At 33.1% G+C, this 20,705-nt stretch overlaps 2 protein-coding genes and 1 long non-coding RNA gene across 4 annotated transcripts in view; 2 read left to right on the top strand and 1 right to left on the bottom strand.

The window, feature by feature from the left end:
- Positions 1–2,236: 2,236 nt before the first annotated feature.
- On the top strand, positions 2,237–3,378 carry LOC105262156 (uncharacterized). Its single transcript, XR_002195099.2, has 3 exons — positions 2,237–2,756; positions 2,838–3,154; positions 3,235–3,378. It is a non-coding gene; the product is annotated as an uncharacterized LOC105262156 (long non-coding RNA).
- A 3,200-nt stretch (positions 3,379–6,578) lies between these two features.
- On the top strand, positions 6,579–10,887 carry LOC101900806 (cyclin-dependent kinase inhibitor 1B). Its single transcript, XM_005188760.4, has 3 exons — positions 6,579–7,512; positions 7,583–7,992; positions 10,217–10,887. The coding sequence occupies exons 1-3, from the start codon at positions 7,367–7,369 to the stop codon at positions 10,372–10,374; spliced, it is 714 nt and encodes a 237-aa protein (XP_005188817.1). The 5' UTR covers positions 6,579–7,366; the 3' UTR covers positions 10,375–10,887.
- Positions 10,888–16,974: 6,087 nt separating this feature from the next.
- Positions 16,975–20,705, bottom strand: part of LOC101900981 (calcium/calmodulin-dependent protein kinase type IV) — an 81,624-nt gene continuing 77,893 nt past the window's right edge. For both annotated transcript variants that reach the window (XM_059128895.1, XM_059128896.1), the window contains one exon: positions 16,975–18,346. In XM_059128895.1, the coding sequence (XP_058984878.1) occupies positions 17,142–18,346 (1,205 nt within the window). In that variant the 3' untranslated portion in view covers positions 16,975–17,141. The remainder of the gene's footprint in view (positions 18,347–20,705) is intronic.

The following is a 20,705-nucleotide window of genomic DNA, read 5'->3' as shown; positions in this document are numbered from 1 at the left end:
GACCCCAAATGTCCTGAAACGGATTTGGTCCAAAGAGACTTAGGGTCTAAAGTCGTTATTTCGATGAGGTACGTTTTGGCCGTATCAAATGATATATACCCTCTCTAGCCATATGGCTGAGGGTATAATAAGGGGATTTTCCCCATTTTAGAAACCTCGCAATGCCATTGAACTTTTTTCAAAATTTCAAGAAATTTTCAATTAAAAATTCTTCAACAAAGAAATGCATCGATTTTGAAAATTGTGTTGTATTTAAAATAATTCTGTTTATTTTAGGGTAAAATTCAAATAAATTTCAGGCGCACACACACCCACACTCATGGAATGAAATTCAATAAACAAATGATTATGAAAATTTTGAGATCAAATAAACAAATATAAATTTTAAATTCGAACGCAATGTAAATTTTTATGGAGGTTGTTTTATTTTTCAGAATTCTCGAAACCAAACATTTGTTACAGCCCAAGAACAAAGCTGGTTGTTGTACAAAAATGTGTGTGCTTTGTTTACATTTTCAAACTATTTGGAGTAATTAAACAATGCTCTCTTCAGATTACAAGGAGAAAAGAGAGTTCCATAGAGTGAGAGTTCCATAACGACCGTAAAATTTCTTAAACCCGGATCATAATTTTGAAAACTCGATTCTAAATCTGAGAGTCCGGCAGGAAAATTGTTTAATTTGTATTCTTAATGTATAGATCAATTCTAAATTTACCAACATTGGCTATAAAGACCGTAAACCCGCTGTATAATCTCAAAAAACCGCTTATCCGGTTCAAAACTTAAAAAAACGACAGGGGTTTTCATTGTTTTATTGTAATTACATAGATTAAATATATGTTCATAGAAACTAATCTCAAAAGTACTAGACTCGCTGAGGAATTTCGAAGTTTAAATTTTTGAAAACCCGGTTCGAAATCTAAAAAACCGTTAATACAATTTTTAAGTTGTATTAAAATACTTAGATGTATCTCATACTTGTCCAATACTGGGTTTAAAAGATTAAAATCCCGCAACATAATCTAAAAAACCGTTATGATTACATAAAACCCGGTTCTAAATCAAAAACATTGGCGGCAAAATTCAATATGTTTATTCTTATTGTATAAATTGAGTATATACTCATAGAAACTAGTTTCAAAAGTCCTAAACCCGCTTTGAAATCTCGAAAACCCGCTTACAATTAATGAAAACCGGTTATCAAATGTCTCAATAATATTATTATAAATAGTAAAAGAATAATCTCTGTTTAGAAATTTGTTAAGAAATCTTCAAACCATTTTTGAATTCAAAAAACCCGGTCACAATTTATCAAAACCGGTTATAAAATATATCAAGAATATTCCTAAAATTCATTAAAAAAATCTATATCGAAAAAAATTGTTTAAAAAATTATAAAAGTATTTGGGATTCCAAATACCCGGACACGATGTATGAAAACCGGTTATAAAACAAATCAACAATATTCCTAAAATTCGTTAAAAAAAAATCTCTATTGGAAAAATCGTTCAAAAAAATTATAAAAGCATTTGCGATTCCAAATACCCGGTCACAATTTATGAAAACCGGTTATTAAATATATCAATAATTTTCGTTAAAAAAATCTCTTTTGGAAAAATTGTTAAAAATGTTACAAAAGCATTTGCGAATCCAAAAAAAAAACCGGTCAAAACTATTAAAAACTGCCCACAAACCCGGTTGCGGCTTGAAAAAAAAACCGCTAGATAATCTTGAAAAAAACCGGTTTTGTATATAATTACAGATATTTGAAAATCATAGCCAATCAACAGGCACATCAACACCAAACCCTAAACCCACATCCAAATATCGAAAACCCGGTTACAGTTTCGAAAAACCGGCTGTACTGTGAGAAGATCTACACATCTCCTACAAGAAAATTTACAGACTTTCTACCAGAATATCCACTGATTTTCTATAAGGAGATCTACGTATTTTCTATGAGAAGAAATACCGATCCTTCATGAGAGGCCCACTGATATTCTCGAAGATGAGTAGATCTTCTGTGAGGAGATCCTCCGATTTTCAATGAAAAGATCTAGAAACTCACTTTTGAGATCTATATATTTTCCAGGAGAAGATATGCAGTTCATCAATGTGAAGGTGTAAAGATTTTCTATTGAAAACCCTCTTTTCTTTTCATTTAATTTTCACTCAAAACTAATCACTTTGCCCTTTTTATATTTTCAATATTCTTCGTTTTTCCACAAAAAAAAAAAACAATCCCAAACCATAATAGATTGATTAAAATAATTTATGTAAATTAATGGCTCAAACTATTCAGATCTTCACGATATGTTTTGTAATCTCTCACGAGAAATTAAAAGAGACTGACCCTGACCTTTCTTGGACACAAAGAAAAAAAAACCAAACAAAACGAAACGAAAAACCAAAAACCCGTTTGGGAAAAACCAAAACAAAACAAGAATCTTTTGCAATAAGAATCGATTTGTATGGAAACCGATTACCAATCTTTAAATTCACTCTCCTGGAAAATCAGAATCCAAGAAGAATCTATTTTCGTCGATAAACCCGAAGAAGAAGACGGCGGTGATATGTATTTGTACGAGATACGATCGTATGAGACGATAATCTAAAAACAAATAAACAAACCCAAGAAACGAAACGTCAAGTCAAAAGCGAAGCCAACCAAAAATAAGAATTTTCATAATCAAAATAAAATGGAAACCCACTGAAAGAAGAAAAAAAAAACACGAAACGAATGAAAGGTAGGTAGGTAGGTAGGCAGGAAAAACTAGACAACAAAAATAAAATAACATCCAACCAAGTGTCCAAGTGATATCTTTTCTCCTCCCAGGGACAACGAAGATGATAACACACAGGCAGCCAACAACAAAAGCCAAAGCCGAATGGACAACACGAACACCACGACGACGATGATCGCACAAACCAAACCATACCAACCCAACCAAATGTCATAGGAAAAGTGGCAGACAAAAAAGTACAGCAAACAGGGTCAAAACAAAAAATCCACGATGAAACAAACGTTGAGGGAGAGAGAACAAAAAAAGAATACAAATGTCAGAATTGTGTGTGAGTGTGTCGCCGTGTGTGTGTGTGTGTGAAGTATTGACGCAAGAGCCAAGAAAAACAGTGGAAAATCTATAGAAAGCGGTATAATAACAACAACTTAAATTAGAATATTTTGTTTTTTAAATAAAAATAGAAAAAATTATTCCTATCAACAATTTCAGAGGCAGACGTTGAAAATGCTGCTTGCGACGATGTCCGTTTGCTTGGCAGCAGAGCAAGGCTGAGAGGCATTTTAATGTTCACAGTGGGGCAAATGCAAAGAATTTTTGAAGAAAAAAGGATAATAAATTAAAATTCGAAATTTAACGAAAATATATTTACATAATAAAATTTGTTTATTAAAAAATAAAAATATGAAAATTTTGGTTTTATCATTTCCAATTGGAAAACCAATTACTCAAATCCAAAAATCAAAGTATTAGGTATTTAGGTATGCACTCCTTGATTAAGGATTTTTCCAATTAGAAAAGGATATGTGCTCTTTTCGAAACCTAGGTATTCCCTGCCTTACCCCCTGGTAAACATTACCATCGTTCTCCACTTATAAACAAACGTTGGTTTTATAAAAACAACAATAAAGGGATAAACCTGACTATTTTGCAACAACAAAATACTACGGTATCCCGAACAAACAAGCCAACACTGTTCGATTTTTCGCAAGGATTTTCAATCACGTATGAAATTGTACTTCAAAATGTGAAGTAAATTTTTTACAGATTTTTTTTATAAAAAAATTGAATTAAAATAAAAAATCGAATTTATAGCCACATATTTGCTTGGTTTCAGTACCGGCAATAAATTCATAGTTTTGCAATTTTCTTCGATATCATAAAGGAAAATCGGTTATAATAGTAAAACCTTTTATATACCTTTTTTGTATTCTTGCAGTTCTGGAACAGACCAATTATTTTTGAATAAAACAAAAGATCTTTATGAAAAAAGTTGATCGTTATTAACTGGATGGGTTCCAAGGGCATTTTAAAATATTTCCAGATTTTTATACCCTCAGCCATATGGCTAGAGAGGGTATATATCACTTAATACGGCCAAAACGTACCTCACTGAAATAACAGTTTAGGTCTTTTTGGACCAAATCCGTTTTAGGACATTTGTAGTGGTTCTGGCGATGTCTGTCCGCCCGTCTGTCTGTCGGGTGCGCACGAAGAGAGTATCCGATTTGGCCCAAACTTGGTACATCGTAATATTATTATCAAACATAGATCGAGTTCGGAGATTGGCAATATCGGTCCACTCCTCTTGGTACCTCTTGCACAAAATATCAACATTTTCAAAGAAAATAATTTACTGCACAGAAAGAGATAGGATAATCCGATTTTGCCCCAACTTGCGAAACCTAATATTAACATCAGTGCTAGGTCAGGTGCGGAAATGGACAATATCGGTCGACTCTATTAAGTATCTCCCTTACTAAGTGTCAAAATTTGAAATAAATATATAAATCTTATAAAATGTGATGTAAGAGTCCGATCTTAAAATTACACATATGAAAATATTTTTATTAATCTAAGGTCTGATGTGAAGATGGGATATATCAGTCAACTACTTCTAGTACCTCCCTCGCAAAGGGTCAAAATTTTGAATATCTATGATGCTCATAAAACGCAAAATCAACATCCGATTCCATTCAAACTTGTCACATCTCAATATTTTCATCAACACAAGGTCTCTTATAAAGATGGTAGAGATGTACCACACCTTCTGGTACCTCGCCACGTAGGCTTAAAGATTTTGAAATACAAAATGCTCAAAGAAAGCGATATATGCTTCCAACTCTCTTCAAATTTTACACACCCAAACATTTTTCTAACGCAAAATCTGTTGTGAAGGTGATATATATCTGCTAACCCTCTACCTCACCCACAAAGGGTCAAAATTTTCAATACTTTTATCTGTCATAACTTGCGAAGCAATGGAGCGATTCTGTAGAACTTGCTACATCCAAATATTTATCTCAACCAGAAACCCGATTATTCATATATATCCCATAATATTGAAAATTGCTCCATCACTTGGTACTTGGTCAGAGAAATGTTTTTTTTTTTTTCAGACGTTATCAATAACTGGACTTAATTCGTTTGGTCCTGTAGCTGTAGGCTTCTTGGGAAAAAGCCGTGGCCTGGAAGAATACATGAGGATGCATCAACGCTTGGGAACATTAATATGTCAAAATTTGTAAAATATTTTTCCAAACTTAAAAAGATTTTCATACGTCTTACACGACACGAAACGGAGGTGAATAGGTAGATTTTTTCCCAGTTTATAAATATTTTTTTCCAAATTCTATTAGATTGAGGTATCTGTTCTTCCCCCGCCGGCAAATTTACACCAAAATATAAATGTTTTTGGAGAAATTTGGCAATATTCTTCATTAGATTTGAATTAGTAAATAAAAATAATACAAATTTTCCGAATTTCTTAACGATTTCTGAATATTTCAGGTATGAAAAAAAATATCCACCGTTGAAAAACATTTTTGAATTTATCTATTTTTTTTAATTTTTTATTCCTCCGCAGCCAAATTTTAACCAAACTACAAATGTTTTGGAGAAATTTAGGAATATTCTTCCTAAGATTTTAGTAAATAAATAAAATGAAAACTAATTATGCGAAATTTCAAACGAATGAGCTAAATATTTTAAATATGAATATGGTAAAAAAATTAATATTTTTTAATTTTTTGATGATAGCTTTTTTTATTTAGAAAATCTTTAAAAATAGTTGAGCTAATATATTCCAAAAATTAATATTGTTATAGGTACCCCACTGGGTTTTCTCAATCCGTTTATCTTTTTTTATTAAACTCCTATTTGTAATTTCATAAATATAACCAATTTTGGCTTATATAAGTCAAAAATATTGTATTAAAATCATTTCAATTCCAAAATTTTATTTTAACATTTTTTGCTTGAGTATTTTTGGTAAAGAGTTTTGTCAATTATAAAATATCTTATTGACTTTTCCAACAAAAATGTTAAGTATTTTTTTAAATTTTCTATTTTTATTAAACTTTTGCATTTATATAACCCATTTTGTATTAAATATGCCTTTAATATTACATTAATATCATTACGATTTAAAAATTCTAAGTTCCAATGACCTTTAAAAACAGTTTAACCACTTTTATATGACCTTCCCCACTGTAATTTATGCAGAACGCAGCAGAGAAGTTGCATCGCTGCAACGGCAATTGGTTTCGTTGCCTGCCTTTTCCATTTGTAAGCCAGAGAAAGAGAGCAAGGGAGAAATCAATACATTGAGAGAGAGTACAAACAAAAAGAACGAAACTCCACCAAACAATTGCTGGCTCAATGTTTCGTTTGCTTCATTTCTCATTTGGTTTTGTTTTCATTTTGGGGGTTTCTTTTTCTTCGTTTGTGTTCGCTTGCATTATTGTTGTGTGTGTTTGTTGTTGCTGGGCTCTCGCTCTCATCCCAGTTTTGACTTCGTGCGATGGCAAGTAAGAATGCCAGACAACGAATGTCAAATCAGTTTGAGAGAAACTATTGTCGAGTTGACAACATTTCTTGCGCTACGCTAAAGGAAAGAAAAATTAATTCGACAAAACATTTTATAAACGTTTTTTAAACGAAATTTAATAAAATATTACATTTTTTGCAATTGCATTTTGAGCAAACATTGTTATATTTTCGTAATATAAATAAAAAAACCTTGGAAAACAAATTAAATTTTGTTAACATTAACATTGTGTCAAAGCATAGAAGAAAGAGTAACAGTGTGAGAGTGAAACAAAGCATTGTGAGAGAGCAGAAGAATATAAATAACAGAAAACAGGGCTTTTCAAAAAAGAAAGAAAAAACTATTAAAAATAAATTAATTAAAGAAAATAAACAATTTTGGCAATAAAAAAACACAAATAACAATTGTGCATAATTAAAAGAAAAACATTTACATTTGTTTTCCTTTAATTAACGTGTTTCGCCAAGAGAGTCGTTCGTGCCACTTGTGAGTGCAACATTGCTTACGCATAAATGTCAAATTTGTTGTTGCTGTTTTAAATTGGAGCATTGACAACTGTACGTGCAAGGTGGAGTAAAAGCTTTGTTGGTTGGGGAAATTGTCAGTGATTTTGGCGCCAAAATTTGACAGATCCACCATAGAAAAAAGCAAAGACGCAAAAAAACATCGTAAAAAAAACAAAATTATTGGAAGAAACAATAAAGCAGCCATACAAGTGCAACAAATAAAATAATAATTAAAAACAATTTGCAAACGCCTGATTAATAAGGAAAACAACAAAAACAAAACGCAAAAATGTCTGCAGCCCGTGTATTGAATCCCATGATTTGTAAAATCTCCAGCAGCCCAGTGGCTATGCGCAGCAACATGACATGTGGACGCCAGTTGAATCGCATTAAAAGGGATCTCTTTGGTCCTGCCAATCCCGTTGAAACCACAAAGTAAGTTAAATATTTTATTCCCAAATCTTCTTCCTTAAGTATCGTCTCTAACGTATTGTGTTTTGTGTAGAATCTTCAATGAGGAATTGGAAAAATGCCAAGAAAGAGCCTCCCGCAAATGGGGTTTTGACTTCCGTACCGGATCACCATTGTCGGCCAATTCACAGTACATTTGGGAACGTGTTTCCACCCAGGAAAATCAAATCGCCCCCGAAATGTACACCCTGACACGGGCCGCTCATGTCCGCCCCACCCCTGCACCCAAAACCAATTTGGAAATGTTAATGGATGAGCGGGCCGAACGTGAAAATCAATTCAATTTGTCACAGACCTCAGCTGCCACCGATACAGATTCCTGCGATGATAGCCAAGATGAGTCCATGGTTGAGTTCAAAGTTCCTGCTGGTCCCAATAACGCCGAAACCAGTGTCTTTGTGCCACGCAAAACACACTTGCGCAAGAGACAGCCCAAGATTACAGGTAAATATTTGAAATCGATATATATTTGATTTTAATTTGGGAAATTTTGATAATTGTAGGATGAGATTTGTTTAGAACCGAAAGAGTAGAGTTCAAGAATCCCAATTTTTTGATGGGAACTTAATTAATCCTCAACAGGAAAACTTAAGGGAAAAAGTTATTTCAAAGACTTAGCAATTATAGAATTCAAGACGCAATATTTTTTCCCCTCAACAGCAAAACTTCACCTAAACACTAATTTCAAACATAGCAGTTATAGAATTGAAAACACTAAATTTCCGCGATTTAAGGACAAATTTAATATAGAATTGAAAACACTAAATTTCCGCGATTTGAGGACAAGTTTAGTTTAGAATCAAAAGAAAGACTTCAAAAATCCCAATTCTTGATTACCCCTCAACTACAAATGTTATCTGAAAAAGTCATTTCAAGGCTTAGCAATTATAGAATTCTAAGCATCAGATTTCCCTGATTTGAAGACCAGAAACTACTTGCGCAGTTATATCTTGCAATTAAAATTCGACCGTCAAACTTTCCCCAAGCAATTATTTTCAACATTTTGAATTACACCTCTAATTACTTCAGATTAGTATCCAAAATTTGTGATTCAAATCCCTCTTCATTACATCTACATACAGTTACTAGATTTTCAACATTTTCCCCCCTTCATTCCCACACCTTATTCCCAAGCAATCAACCTTGAAATGTTATTTCCTCAACCTAAACACCTTCAATTAAGGGACCGAGAAAAAAGAGTAACGTATATTTTTGGGAAATAGAGTAATTTCGCCAGGAAAACAAGTGTGGGAAATCGATATTAAAATATTAATTTCCCATAACGATCGATACTCTAAATTTCCACCCTCTAAAAAAAAAAAAGTTCAATATTCAACGGTTTTTGGGAGGGTTTTTTTTTCTTGTTTCAAGCCAAGCCTTAGTAACGGTCGAGCCAGCAAACAATACAAGTTATTTTGGGGGAGTAAAGTTCTCGTTGCGTGTAGGCGTTGTACCTACCTACCTTTTGTTTGCGGTTTCTGATTTAATGGCTTTCATTATTATTTTCATTTCCGTTTCAAGGTTTGGCACATATTTGTCTGCCAGTAGATAGCGATCCTTCTGGCATGGTTCAAAAATATCCATGGCAAAACAAAAAGGGTTGTTTTTCTGTCTCTCTACATAGCTTGTTTTGTTGCTGTTGTTTGATATCTCTAAAAATTCAAATCTAAAGCACAAGTGATTTTATTTTTTGATTTGGAAGCCCAGCTGTGTGTTGTATGGCACAAAATGAACCCCCATAAAATGTAAGGTAGTTGGCAAACCTTCCCCTTTTATTTCAGCTATGCTTTGTAAGGCTCTTGTGTTTGGCCATCAACCCCTCTTATCCATTGTCCACTGCCTGTGCCATTCCGTGGTGATGTGCGTGTTTTTGATAGATGATTTTTTTGCTTTTGTGGTAATGATCTTGTTGGAAAATCTTTCATCCCGTGGCAAGCAAAGAATTGTGAACAGATGTTTATGGGGTTGCCTGGTTTTAGCTTTTCAGGATTTTTCATTTATAACAGATGTTTGGAAAAGAAAATTTACCTAGGCCTTAAAACAGCCCTTATCAAATTATGGAAATTTGGAATTTTTGACATTTCAAGCAAGATTGAGGGATAGAGCAGGATCAGTAGTTACATACTTTAGGGGAGTTTTTGAAACTTCAAATGTAGTAAAGGAAAGACATGTTTGCAATTTGGGGATTAATTCGTATTTGTCTCCATGTCTGTGAAAACTGTCCTCTGAATCTATGGATTTGTTGTTTTTGTATACTTAATTTGGTCCTGTGCCGAACGCGTGCCATTCGAAGGTACCCCTGCCTTAAAATATTTGCTAATACAACAACTATGCATGTAGAGGCATAAGGGATGTATTCGAAAGAGGTTCAGTGACGTTTAAGCAAACACACGACAAGGCAGGTCAGTCGGGTATGAGAAAAATACCAAATTTCTTTGGGGATGAACAAAACTATGCCTAGGGTTTTAATTGATTTTAGTCCTTTCTTTCTTTTTTTGAAATGTAAACAGCATGAGGTCTTTTTTCTCTAATTTCTTATTAGATCTTCTTAGGATCCTAGTTCTAATTGCTTATAGGAAAATATCACATTACAAACCCATGTGTGTGTTTTTGTTATGTAATACATTTCCACTAATCCCTTTTTTGTTTTCTTTTTTTCTATTTTTAGAATACATGAAAGAACGTAAACGTTTGGCTCAAACCCCCAAGAAAGTATCCCCTGCCAAGCGTATGCGCACCTCCTCCGGCTCCTCATCGGTCAGCCATGCCGTAAATGCCAACAGCATAGCAGCGCATTTTTCACTAAGAACACGTCAGCAGCATTAAGGAAACACAAAAAAAAAAAAAAACTAAAGAACAATTAAAACCATCCAGCAGCTAGCGTGTATACTTAGTTTGTAAGGAAATTGATTGCAATCATCTGAAAATATTACCAATCATAACAAACACACTGAGGAAATTTTACCCCCCTAACAACAACAATGGATTAATCCAACAACAAAATTTCCTATACCCCCCAACAGAAAAAAGTTTTATTTTTTTCTTTACCCAGGAAATTCACACCCAAAACTACACTATTACCAACCACACACACACACGAAAAACTAAATGCCATAAACTAAGTTCTTTTTTTAGTTATTAATTAATTATAAGCTACTTTAGATGATAAGTTCCCAATACCCTTTGGGGGTATTATCCTTAACTATTTTAAGGCATATGAACAATTTAGCATTTAAGTTTCTCCACCCCAAATCCCCCAAACTCCCAAAAACTTGAAGTCGAATGAATTTTCCTTAACCTAAGACTTTGGCAATTGATTTTGTTTAATACCGAAACAAAGGCAAAAGAGTTGGCTATTGATCTCATATGTTATAATATTCCAACCCTTTGTTTTTTGTTCCAAAAAAACACAACAATTGCCAGACTCTTTGAACCATTAAAATCCATTATTTTTCCTTATGGAAAATTTTAACAATTTTATCCCTCTTTTTTTTTTGAAATTTACAATTTTTTTATATAAAAAAATCTAAATTTCAAGAATTGTATTTTTTTAAATTGTTGAAATTTTCTTTTTCACCCAATACCTTAAACCAAATCCTTTTGAAGTACAAACTAAAACATTGTAAATTATCAAATCCCCAACCCCCTTCCTCCGGCCCCTTCTTTTACCCCTAAAGAATTCTTTTAGGGTTTTACAAAATCGTAGCGGGGAAATTAAGCCTCCCTAAAAAAATATCCCAACAACTTGAAATTTTTTCAAAAACACAAGAAAAAAAATGGAATTGAAGTTGTAAACAATTTCTAAAAATAATTTAATATTTTTAAACAATTTCAAAATTTTGTACAACATTTCAATGCTTTTCAAACAATTAACTAAAAAATATTCAAAATTTTTTTCAAAAATATTTAAAAAAAAATCAACAATTTTCCAAAAATACTTCAATATTTTTAAAAAATTCTTAAATTGTTTTTAAGAAAAAATTAGATATTTTTTAAATATTTAAAAATCTTGCAAAATATTTTAAAAATTTCAAAATCTTGGATTTTTCCTAAATTCTAATTTTTCACATTTTTTTTAATATTTTTGAATTTTCCGAAATATTTAAAAAAATGTAATTGAAGTTGTAAACAATTCCTAAAAAATATTTAATGATTCTTTAAACAATTTTAAAATTTTTAATAGTTTTTTTTTTTTTTTTTTTGAAAAAAAATTTTCAAAATTTTTCAAAAAAAAAAGCCAAACTTTTTCGTAAAACATTTCAATGCTTTTGAAACAAGTAACTAAAAATATTTAAAATTTTTCAAAAGAATTAAAAAAATTTCCAAAAATATTTCAATTTTTTTCCAAAAAATTGTTAAAATTTTTTTCAAGAAAAAATTCCATATATTTTTTTAAATATTTACGAATTTTCCGAAATATTGAAATTTTCTTGAATTCTAATTATTTCACAATTTTTTTTAAATATTTAAAAATTTTCCGAAAAATTTAAAAACTTTGCAAACTATTGAAATTTTCTTAAATTCGAATTTTTTCACATTTTCTGTAAATTTTTTTTTAACTGAAAAGTATTTAATTTAAATCCCTTTCGAAACCTTTTTTCTTTTGAAAAAATTTCATATTTTTGTGATGTTTTTTTTTGTCATTTCAATTCCACATTGAAGTGTATTTCCCCCATCATTTCATTTGAATTTTGTAAAACTCTTTAAAGAATTCTAAAAAAATACTTTTTAAAAAAATTTCCTTGAATTTTGGAAAATCATTTCGAAAATTTAATGGAATTTTTGCCTTAACTAAAAATTAGAAAAAGTTCTTTGCTTTCAGGCCTTGTTTATGAAGGGGGCTTGAAAGCCAACAACTTGTTCCCTAAGCACTCTCCCCGACCCCATTCACCCTCCCCTTCCCCTTCCCTTGTAAATTGTATAATTTTTTTTTGGTAGGCAGAGCCTTTTATTTTTTTCCTTATTTATACTACTATAATTTTAGTAATAAATACCATACATTTTTATAACAAATGAACTAATTATATTGCAAAAAATATATATACATATGCATCTAAGAAATATAACAAACAAAAGAATTTTTTATAACATTTAAAGCATTTTTGTTTTTTGTTTTGCAAAAAAATACACATTATTTTTAATTCTTGATTTGAAAAAAAATGAGAGGAAGAACAAAATCCCATTTAATTTTACACATCATTTTCAAAACCTACAATCTTCAATATTTTTTGCTACTGCATCATTCATTTAAACATCTATCCAATACCCCCCTCCCTCCCCTCCCTAATTTGTATTAAAAACAAAAATAGTTTATACCATCCCCATAAATATATTTGTTTATGTTTAAATATAACTTTGTATAACTGTAATTATAAGAAAATTGAAAGAAAAAACCCAAAACAAAATTTAATTGAAAAGAAAACTTATATAACAACAAATACAAATACACACCAACAAATCCTAGAGAGAGAAAAAAACTTAAAACTCCGATGCTGTTTCATTTTCAAAGGGAAAGAGATGTAGTTATGATGGTGAATCGTCATAGTCTGCTTGTGAATTCTACAAGGATGCCGGGAAAGTTTCCCCAATTTAGAACTTGACTCAAAAGAGGGTCCCCTAGGATTAGAAAGTAAACCTTTTCGAGAACCCAAAATTATCTGGGAATTATTACCATGTATCATGTAAGTATTATAAAGGTAAAATGGAAACCAAAAACTCCTTTTCCTCAACAACATTTCCAACACCATTTCCAACTCCACCTAACCTCAAATTTTCCTCAAAAAATGTGTTGATTTCGAATTTTCTTCAATTCATTTAAAAATGTGTCTGAAAGTAACCCACAGCGGCAACATTGATGGCCATCCCAAGCACATTCAAACATTTCTTATCTCAAAGCGACAATAGAAAATGCTCTACCAACCAACGAACAGATATGCACGTGGTGGTGGATTTCTGTTGTTTCCACACAATGGCTCGTTGTACGAACGACTTTGTCCATATTCAGAGGTTTTTTCTCATCCACGTTTTTTGTTCCGTCACATGCATGCATTTTCCAGTTACTAAAGAAGAAAAACTCCTCTTATCTAGAGCAATAAACAAAATTGTATCTATTCATTGGTTGGCGGTTTGATGGACGTTGCATGCGTTCGACGGCGAGTGACACTGCAGCATGCAGTGGTGGTAGCAGTATTTTATTATCTCTTTGTTGAGATATCTATCGGCAATGAAACACTAAATGTAATATGCTTCGAGGGAGTTCAATAAAATTAAAGAAATTAATAAAATTTAAAATTTAAAAAGAAAAAAAGGAAAAAAATAAAAAAGAAAAATAACAAAAAAAGGAAAGAAAAAAATAAAAAAGAAAAAAATAAAAGAAATAACAAAAAAATGAAAATAATTAAAACAAAGAAAAAATTGAAAACAATTAAAAAAATAATAACAAAAAAAAAAATAAATAAATAAAAAAAAGAAAAAAAACTAAATTATTTTTGTTATGGATATTGTTATTAGTTTTAAGTTTACTCAGGAATGTTTTATATTGTTAATACTATTTATTGGCCTTGAAGGCTTCGGTATTATGAAATGGAAATTGAATAAATAAAAATAAATAACAAAAAATTAAAAATTAAAGAAATAACAAAAAAGAAACCAATTAAAGAAATAACAAAATAAAGAAGAAAATAATTAAAAAAAAAGAAAAAAATTAAAAAAATAACAAAAAAATAAATAAATAATAAAAGAAAAAAATATTAAAATTAAAAAAATATATAAAAAGAATACGAAGCAAATTAAAACCAGTAAAGAAAGTCCTAAAGTCGGGCGGGGCCGACTTTATGATACCCTACACCACTTTGCTAATTTAGTAGAGCTCCACATAACAACTAAAATTTTTTATGGGAGAATTCAATCATACACGCTATGATTATAAATAATATAAAGTTCTAAAGACTAAATATGCCGAAGCATTTGTATCTTTTAAATTCGGACTTGCATTGCCCATTTGGTGTACAATCGGATAAAGATATACATGGGAGCTATATTCAAATCTGAGCCGATCTCAATAAAATTTAGCAAAGGTATTTCTGAGCTGCATTTGATATATTTCCCTGAATATCGTTGTTACGGAGTGCATATTACGGTTGTGGGTAACAAATACAACAAATCGGATGAACATTATGTATGGGAGCTATAGTTATATCTGAACCGATCTTCACCAAATTTGACATACTACCTTCTAGACTAAATTCGGTCGTATGTGCCAAATTCCATCCCATTTGGGCAAATATTAGACGTTTGATGCACAATAAAAGGTAAATCGGACGAAGTTATATATGGGAGCTATATCCAAATCTGAACCCAAATATCAAATTTGAAACAATTCCGGTGAAAAATGTCGCTAAAATCATCAAAATATGGGGGCTATACGAAGACGTGGACCTGCATTGTCAATTTTCTGTCACTGGCTGTAGTATCCATTACGAACTTCAAATACCAAATTTGAAACAATTTCGGTGAATAATGTCGCTAAAATCATCAAAATACCGTAAATAGGGAGGTAACATTATATGGGGGCTATACCAAAACGTGGACCTACATGATCCATTTTCAATACCAAAAGTCCTGCAGACATAGTATACGTTTGAGTAAAATTTTATTAACCTACTTTAATTCCTTCAGAAGCTACAGTGATTTCCACAGACGGACGGACGGTCATCATTAAATCGAAATAGATTTTTATTCTGATAAAGATCATGTGTACCTTGAGGAGTTGAAGAAGCATACTATGGTGGAGGGCATAAAAATATAAATTGTCCTGTATATTTATAGGTAGTCGCATCGACACAGCTGCTGGGAAAATGAACTGTCAAACCGATTTTGAAATTGAAAATGTTGAATGAAAAATTACTGAAATCTGGAAAATACATATTATAACAACCGAATTGCGTCTTATAATAAAACATATAAAAATCTACTTTTTTTGACAAAACATTTTAAATTTGTTGACATATCAATGTTCCCAAGCGTTAATGCATCTACCTATATTCTTCTATTATGGGTTCCCCCGTTTAAACAATACCATCATATGACCACTTGTTGGATAAGTATTTCCATAAAAACCATATCCGAACATTCAGATCAATTAACATGTAAGCGCATAATTCCTTCAGGTTAAAAATACCTACCTGGTATAAAAAATTAAAATTATCCGCTGAAGGCTAAGTAAATAACTTTGTGGTGTTAAAATTTATTATTTTTCTTCAATAAACAAGTGCGAACACAATCCAACAATGCATTAGCGATTGCAGACACAAACCCGATAATAAAAAACTATCGTTATCGATCCCATGCTGTTGATATTAAATATGGCGTGGCAATGCCCAAGCAAAAGTATGTGACAAAAATGTTTGGTATGGCAATGCCGTAATGGTGGGTGATTGGCTTTGCTAAACGAACTCTTAATACAGCATTACAGTAATGGATATTTTGGTGTTTGTTTACATTTAATTTGACTCCCAGAGATTTAACAATTCTCTCGTGTTACAATGACCAACCTTAAAGCAGAGACGGAAAGAGAGGCGCTCTTTATTGCATTACTCTTTGATTAATTGTTTTCAATGGTTCTAATTGTGTGTTTGTCGACTCCACACTGTGAGAGTAATTCATTTGCAGAGAGCACAAGTGAGTGTATTTGCTTGACGCTGCCTTAAAACAGGGGTGCTCAAGAAAAAATATCTCTGTTCAGTCAAATTTCTCTTTGCTTATTTAAATCAAGAACAAAACAGTGTTAAGTCATTATTTATACAAATATTTTTTATCCATTTGCTTTATAAATTATTTTGGCAAACATTCGTGTTTAAAAACAATTAAATAGAACCGTAAAATATAAAGAAAAACAGAATTTTAATTTTCTCTTAAATTATCTCTTTTTTCTCTTCATGTTCTAGAACACGGTTTTGAGCACCACTGCTTAAAACAAGTTTTAATAGACGAAATACAGTAGATTTTAAATCCAAGGTTAATATATACTATAATATTACGTTTACATTACAGTTTTTGCTTGGCTAACCTTTATGAGAACTTATTTAACGTTTATATAGGAAAATTAATTGGAAAATTAAATTAAATTTACTAAATCGGCTAAACTGTGGACTCACTTTTATTTCCGATTTAGTATGTGTATGTTCTCTTTAACTCAAAGTTTTTTCCTTTTAGATTTTTCTCTTTGCCTCTCCCAAGTGATTTGGCAATGTTCATGGGTTTTTAATAAAACAAATAACGTTTACACATTTCAAAAATTTTGTTTTATTTACAAAACTAATTTTTCTCTTTAATTTGATAAAATAAATAAATAAAATTATTTAATAAATAAATAAAATTAACATAGAAAATAAAAACAAAAAACAAAAAAGCTTAAATTTACAAATAATGTTTTTCTTCTTCTCCCTCTTTGCTAATTAAGAGTACATATTAGCAAGCGTTTACATTTAACAATTTTAGGCTAAGAGTATTTTGTTTGGAAACGAAAAAAAAAAAATGAAATCAAATCCTAAACCAGGACACATCTTAAAAAGTTTCTCTAAGGACTACAGCTCTTAGTTAGTTGCCCCGCCACCTGTCTTTTCCTTGAGTTGCTGCTGCAATTGTTTAACCATATTTCCCCTGTTGTTGTGACGCTGAAAGAAGGCATTAATGGAGCTCATCGAACGATATTCCAAATTGTCGCTAACATTCCAATCGATGGCCCCAATACTTTGATGCCTGCCCAGCGGATTGCGGGTCTTTGACTCATTGTATTTTTCGAGCAGATGTAGCAAACAATCTTTGGTATTATTGGCAGCCTCTTCCAAATTCACTGCCTGATGTGTATTGGGCAGGCCGACAGGGACATCGCGACTCATTTGACTGATGCGGAATTTGGCACGTTTTATGCTGGCCGCCTCTTGGAAACGATCGGCGGACGATGAGTTTTTGGCATTACCAGTTGTCATGGTGCTGACCGAAGACTTTCGTGAGGTGCTGTTGCTGTTCAATTTGGGTGTCTCCTCAATGGACTGTTGTAGGCGCCAGGACAGATTGCTGGTTCGGCTTTTGCCGGGATTGAGGTTGCTGAAGAAATTGTTGGTGGTGGAGGTTGAAGTGGTATTGGTGCTGGTGGTTGTGGTGTTGTTGGAGGTCACTGAACCTTCCAGGGTTTTCTTTGAGGTAGTTGTTGTTGTTGAAGTTTTGCCAGCCTTGGCCGAGGTTTTGCCTTCTTTCTCTTTTGTATTTGTAGCTTTCTCACTCTCCGAGGTCTTGGGTGAGGTCTTCTTCTTTTCCCCGGTGCCCTTTTTGGTTTTGGGTTTCTTCTCCTTCTCGTTTTCTGTTCCTTCATCCTCCGCATCCTTTTCTCCTGCCGCCTCCTTATTGAATTTCGTATTGATTTGGGCCAACATCAGCAGATGATCGGAGAGTTTTTTAATTTCATCAGCCAAATTGACACGCTCACCCGACGATCGGCGTCCCAACAAATAATTGGTATCCGAATTACGACGATCGAATGTATGAAGATAGGATTTGAGAGAGCGTTGCTGCAAATTCATTGTCGAGCCGTTTAGCTCATCAACCCTGCTGCTGAAGGGATTGGCCATATTGAAACTCTGAGGAGTGGGAGTGGCAGCGCCACTGGCCGAGGTGGGGAACAAATGTTCACGTGACTCATTAATGGGTGTGGGGGGTTCATCGATGTTATTGAACTCGGACAAATAGGATTCGTCATCGGTGACCGTGTCCAGGGATTCGCAGGGCGATGGAGAGCAGACTAAAACAAAAAGAAAAAAATTATTAAAAATTAAAAAAAATAATTTCAAAATTAAATATTTCATTTTTTAAAAACTGTGTATTTGTACAGCCAAGCGTTGTGTTCTGAAATTTCAAAGCCAAATTAAAAAACACAAAAGCAAACAATCCTCTGAAGGACATATCTACAAGAGCCAAGAGACAAAATTTAAAAGATCAAGAGAATGAGAGTTTATGAGGTGATGAGAGTGATAAGAGAGAGAGAGAGATATATATATAGAGAGAGAGAGAGAGAGGGAGAGTGGAAGAGAGAGATATAGAGAGTTAGAACATCTGAGATGAGAAGCTTGTTGTATTTAGCCGGCTGAATAGAGCTTTCCATAGGAAAGCTTTTTTCGTAGAGAGCTTTGTATCGAAAAGCTTTTTATAAAGAGCTTTCCAAAGGAAAGCTTTTTCATACAAAGCTTTTTTCATAGAAAGCTTTCCAAAGGAAAGCTTCTTCCTACAGAACTTTCCAATCACAAACCTCCTATTCAGAGTCCGGCTTTCCAAGAGGAAAACTTCTATTCAGCCATTAGGAAATTTTCTATTCTGCCGGGGCTAAATAGGGAGCTTTCCAAGATGAAATCATCAATTTAGGAGGGGCTGAAGAGAGAGCTTTCAGCCGGGGCTGACTGTCCATCCCGGCTGGATAGAGAGCTTTCCTAGAGGAACTCTTCTATCCAGTCCGGATGAATAGAGGGAAAGCTTTCCATTAGGAAATGTTCAGCTCGGGCTGACCAGAGAGCTTTCCAAGAGGAAATCTTTTATTCAGCCAGGGCTCACTAGAGAGCTTTCCAAACGAAATCTTCTATTCAGCCCGGGCTGACTAGAGAGCTTTCCATAGGAATTCTTCTATTCAGCCCGGGCTGACTAGAGAGCTTTCCAAGAGGACTAGAGAGCTTTCCATAGGAATTCTTCTATTCAGCCCTGGCTGACTAGAGAGCTTTCCAAGAGGAAATCTTCTATTCAGCCCGGGCTGACTAGAGAGTTTTCCGGTAGGAAATCTTCTATTCAGCCCGGGCTGCCTAGAGAGCTTTCCAAGAGGAAATCTTCTATTCAGCCCGGGCTGACTAGAGAGCTTTCCTAGAGGAAAGCATAAATTTAGCCAGGGCTGAAGAGAGAGCTTTCAGCCGGAGCTGAATATAGAGCTTTCCAAGAGGAAGAGCTAGAGAGCTTTCCATAAGAAATCTTCTATTCAGCCCTGGCTGACTAGAGAGCTTTCGAAGAGGAAATTCTCTATTCAGCCCGTGCTGACTAACAAAGAGGAAATCTTCTATTCAGCCCGGGCTAACTAGAGAGCTTTCTAAGAGCAAATCTTCTATACAGCCCGGGCTGACCAGAGAGCTTTCCAAGAGAAAATCATCTATTTAGCCGGGGCTGAATAGAGAGCTTTCCAAGATGAAATATTATTTTCAGCCTGGGCTGACTAGAGAGCTTTCAGTCCGGGCTAACTAGAAAATTTCCTAGAGGAAATCTTCTATCTAGCCCGGTTGTATAGAGAGCCTTTCCTTTTGGAATTCTTATATTTAAGCTTAAATGGAAAGCTTTCAAAGCTTTTATTGTTATGACTTATAATAAATGAAACATAAAGATGAAAATCTGTGGAGCTTTTAAGTTCGAAATGAAGCTTTGCCAAAATACAACCAATGAACCAAGCTTTTCTAAGCCAAAGCCATTCTAGCCAACCAAGTTTTTGCAATCGATCTCACCAATTTGAGGCCATGAAAGCTTTCAGAAAATAACAACTCATGAGATGAAGGACAAACTTTACTCTGCAGATTCATTTTCTCAATTTTACAGTTGCTAATTCTTGGTGGGTATATGTGTGTGTGTATGTATGTGTGTGCGTGAGTGAGTGAACTTGGGTGCATTTTGCAGAATTTTGTGTGGGTGTGTGTGCCTTTGAGCCAAATAAAATGTGCCAAAATCCAGAAGTCAAACAAAAACAAAATTAGATTTTTTTTAGAATTTGAAAAAAGCTTACCTTCCGAGTTTCGGGTTTTTTTCTGTTCTGATTTGATTCTGAATGGTGTTTTTTGTTATTTGGACAATTGGGTGTGAACGAACAGATTGACAGATATCCTTGAGCTTTGGCAGCGGATTTGTTTTTTGTTAAATGAGAAGATAATTTTTTTGTTCAGGACTTTGGTGACTTATCTAAGGATTGCTGGGTAACTGGACCCTAGAGAATGTTCGGCAGCAATTGCGTTCCAATTTGCATATCTTTAAAGACTTTAAGAATCCACAGGAAATAGCAACAGACAAGGGGTAAAAAGAGTAAGAAGAGAAGAAGGACATGATTCATAGATAAAGATCACACATACAATAGTTACGACCCA

The sequence above is a fragment of the Musca domestica genome, unplaced genomic scaffold (genome assembly GCF_030504385.1).
Source record: "Musca domestica strain aabys unplaced genomic scaffold, Musca_domestica.polishedcontigs.V.1.1 58, whole genome shotgun sequence".
Lineage (NCBI taxonomy): Eukaryota > Metazoa > Arthropoda > Insecta > Diptera > Muscidae > Musca > Musca domestica.
This window is presented reverse-complemented; position numbering and strand designations above follow the sequence as displayed.